The sequence below is a fragment of the Miscanthus floridulus genome, chromosome 2 (assembly GCF_019320115.1).
Source record: "Miscanthus floridulus cultivar M001 chromosome 2, ASM1932011v1, whole genome shotgun sequence".
NCBI classification, from domain to species: Eukaryota; Viridiplantae; Streptophyta; class Magnoliopsida; order Poales; family Poaceae; genus Miscanthus; species Miscanthus floridulus.
Window position 1 is genome coordinate 175,432,916 of NC_089581.1, and position 2,463 is coordinate 175,435,378.

The 2,463-nt window shown below is 51.0% G+C and overlaps 1 protein-coding gene across 1 annotated transcript; it reads right to left on the reverse strand.

Annotated features, from left to right (window-relative positions):
• Positions 1 to 1,799: 1,799 nt before the first annotated feature.
• Positions 1,800 to 2,463, reverse strand: LOC136540773 (uncharacterized). The gene has a single exon (XM_066532794.1). It carries the CDS (start codon positions 2,351 to 2,353, stop codon positions 2,006 to 2,008), a length of 348 nt encoding a protein of 115 aa, XP_066388891.1. The 5' UTR covers positions 2,354 to 2,463; the 3' UTR covers positions 1,800 to 2,005.

Here is a 2,463-nt window from a genome sequence, read left to right on the forward strand (position 1 = left end):
GGTCACGGATTCAGCTTGGGCTTTTGCTGACAAAACGTGGTGACTTTGTGTTATATATATGCAAGATGCCGTGGCTCGATTAGATAAGGAGTAGATGCCAGTTAGGTTATCATCATCAGGGCAAAGGGATAATGTCTCTGTAGTGCAAAGATGGTCTCCGAGTGATGCGGTCATCAGAAAGACAAGGCGCGGGCGTCATTAGAATCTTTGTGTGTCAGTGTATGGTAAGCTCCAGGACTCTTGGGGACAAATATTTCAATGGCGGGAACCATGCATATCAGTGTGTCATCCATGATGATGCAGCAGGTGAGCAGGAAGATGAGAAAAGAATCTAGAGACAAGTGATGATGGTGGGGCTGCTAGAAATGAAGGCCCAAAAGAGCCTACAGTATTAGCATTCTTTTGCTAATTGGGCTAGGCCTTTTTGTTTGGTCTGATAGTGGACTGGAGATGTGAAATTGTGTCACCGGATTGATGATCTCAGATTCTCAGTATCTCGTTCACTCTTGTCAGCAGAGAGGCCTCTTTACGTGTGATTGGTTTCCTTAGATGCCCCTAGACAGCCATGAGTCATCCCATGGAGGTGTTTGAGACTGCTCCGCTCCTGTTTTTTCAGCTCTGCTCTAGCTCTACGTTGTTAAACACCTATAGCTCCAAAAACTCCGCTTGAAGAAAAAGATGGAGTTGGGAGACCAACTCTACGTTTTTTCTAGAGCACCTCAAAGGGTGTGACTGGTATTATGCTTGTGTAGCAAAACGACGACGAGTGTTTCTTAACTGGCGTTGAACCTCAAGCTTTTTCTTCTCCTTCTTCTCTTTCATCTCTGGACGCTTGTTCTCAATTATAATTGCTCTGTCAACCAACGTCTAATAGTCGGCATACACCATGGTCATCAGCTGTAGTTGCAAACCATTGTTTAGTCCTTTCAAAAAACGTTTTTGCTTTTTTCAGCAGATCCAATGAATCTTATCCACCAATATCTCTCATTCATGCTATTTATCATCACATAAATGTTATATTCTAGGCTGTATAGTATTCTTAACAACAGGCCGTTTGAGCCTCCGCGCGTGTTTAGATTCATTGCTCAAGCTTGCCACGCCTCGTCTCACCGGATAGAGACTAGAACAGGTAGGGCCGTTTCTGTTCTTATGTTTGTCTGTCTTTGAGCCTTGGATAGCCAACTTTGGCTTGTTTACTGCTAACGGGGGCGAGGAAATAAGCTAAGAACCACCTCATGACCTAAACCATACCCAAGACTCCAACGGTCCGATGCTCACCACCACGGCACCACCGACGACTGTAGAATCTTCCCATGCCAGTGAGCACATGCTCAAATATCCTACAGCAAGTGGCAAGTGGCAAGTGGCAAGGGCCCCTCTGCTCCGAGTCCCTTCCCCACAGATCGCTTTGGGAGGAGCCCCGGAAGCAGACGAACGGCCGAGGCCGAGGACCGTTGGGCTTGCGTGGCATCAGTTCGTCGGCCGGCCCGTGCTACGTGTCGCCGCCCGGCGAGATGGGCGGTGCACCCGTCGATCAGCCTGTTTGCTCTGGTTTGTTTCGAGAGAAAAACAGTGTTGACTGACTATTAGTCATGTCCTAGCTATAATCAACGAAGGAACAAGGTGAACCAAAGCAGAGGAAGACGTACTTCCACATCGCAGCAGTACACCAACGGTACCGAACTAGCAAACCCACTCACCGTCCAACCAAGTGCATGTGCTAGCACACGAAGTTGAGCCATTGAAGTTTTTCCTTAAAAAAACAGAGCAAGCAACAATAAAAGGAAAGAAGACGACGATCGGCGAACAGCAGCAGCAGAAATTTGTTCATCTCATGAACTTCTCTGTTTACAAAGCTAGTGATGTCCCTTACAAGTTACACGCAGGCATTCAAGTTAGCCACAGACGCACGCCTCGTTCAGAGCAACGAGCTTGTTTGACTTGCTGGATCGGTCGAGTCGATCCAACACCAGCGCTTCCGACGGCCGATGGATGATCGCTGTTTCTACCTGGGCTTGGACGGCGTGATCCGGATGACGAGGCCGGGGAAGACGTCGTCGGGGTCGTGCACGTGCGGGTTCCGCTCCAGGATGAAGGGGTCGCCGCACTTGTCGCTGATGCTGTGCAGCGTCTCGCCCTCCGCCACCACGTAGATCTCCTCGCACGGCCGCGCCGACAGCGCCGCGCCCCGAACGACCACCACGCCGCCTTCCCCGGCACCGGCACCGCCATTGCCGGCGCCCAGCGTGCACACCACCAGCAGCATCGCCACCAGCGACAACGCCACGCACCACGACGTCGTGTCCGCCGCCGCCGACACCCACTCCTTCAGCTGCCGCCTCGCCATGGCCATGGCAAGATCACAGCACACAACTATACTGTATATATGCGAGTCAGCCGAGCTTTGGTGGCTTGCAAATTTGCAATGCGTTGCTTTGCCGGTAGTGTCAAGTGTGAGTTGGG

Coding starts and splice junctions, on each gene's coding strand:
- LOC136540773 (XM_066532794.1), bottom strand. CDS start 2,353: ATGGCCATGGCGAGGCGGCAGCTGAAGGAGTGGGTGTCGGCGGCGGCG.